Source organism: Apaloderma vittatum, unplaced genomic scaffold (genome assembly GCF_000703405.1).
Source record: "Apaloderma vittatum isolate BGI_N311 unplaced genomic scaffold, ASM70340v1 scaffold24449, whole genome shotgun sequence".
NCBI lineage: Eukaryota > Metazoa > Chordata > Aves > Trogoniformes > Trogonidae > Apaloderma > Apaloderma vittatum.
The window spans coordinates 6,066-6,986 of record NW_009737333.1 but is presented as its reverse complement, the minus strand read 5'-3'; the positions used below and the strand labels follow the sequence as shown (position 1 = coordinate 6,986).

General features: G+C 54.8%; 1 protein-coding gene across 1 annotated transcript in view; it reads left to right on the top strand.

Moving 5' to 3' along the window:
• Positions 1-414, top strand: part of SCNN1G (sodium channel, non-voltage-gated 1, gamma subunit) — a gene marked incomplete at its 5' end in the record, with an annotated part of 8,782 nt that extends 8,368 nt beyond the window's left edge. Inside the window, 2 exon segments of the mRNA XM_009877300.1 lie at positions 38-359; positions 362-414. Of these exon segments, the coding sequence (XP_009875602.1) occupies positions 38-359; positions 362-414 (375 nt within the window).
• Positions 415-921: the final 507 nt, after the last annotated feature.

Here is a 921-nt window from a genome sequence, read left to right as displayed (position 1 = left end):
CGGGGAGCCGATAACCTTGCGCTGTCTTCTCTTTCAGCTTGTCATCCTTCTTTCCAACTTTGGAGGCCAGCTGGGCCTTTGGATGAGCTGCTCAGTCGTTTGCGTCATCGAGATCATCGAGGTCTTCTTCATCGATTCGCTTTCCATCGTAATGCGGCGCCAGTGGCAAAAGGCAAAAAAATGGTGGAACAACCGAAAGAGGGACCGGTCAGGGAAGCCTCCGCAGTCCAGCGACCTGGAGCAGCAGGGCCACGATAACCCCGTCTGCATCGACGAGGACCTGCCCACCTTCAACACGGCCCTCCGCCTGCCGCTGCCCCCGGACAGCCCCTTGCCCAGGACTCCCCCGCCCAATTACAGTAGACTGCGTTCACGGAGCAGCTGCCCGATACGCTGGAGGTTGGGCAACACTGACGCTTATTTATCTACCCATCCATGTGCCAAAATCAGAGGTGGGTGCTGGACCCACGTGTCCAGGGGTGAAAGGCACGCGTCTAAACGAGCACTGAAGGGCTGTCAAGCCAGACCCTTATCCAGGGGTTGAACTTGCAGTCAAAGCTTCTCTGAGCAAAGCTCAGATGCAAAAGCCAAGGGCTCAGGAACTTCGAGCAACATCAGTTCTTGAGTTAATCATTGCAGGAGATGGCTGGAGCAGGACGTGGCACTGGGCTGGGATGTCTTGCCAGATGGAGGCATCCATTAGCAACCAACTGCACACACCCCATCGCATGTGGGCAGGAGTTACTCCACAGGAGGAGGTTGATGCCACATTGAGTATTAACGCTAATTGCTCTCTGCTGTGTGGCTTGACTTGTGGGAAAAACCCGGGACTTTCAGGAAGCAGCATGACGTTTGTAGGAAGGGCATGACAGAGATTTGGGAAGAGCACAACAGGGATAAAAGGAAAGCTCTCAAACTGCA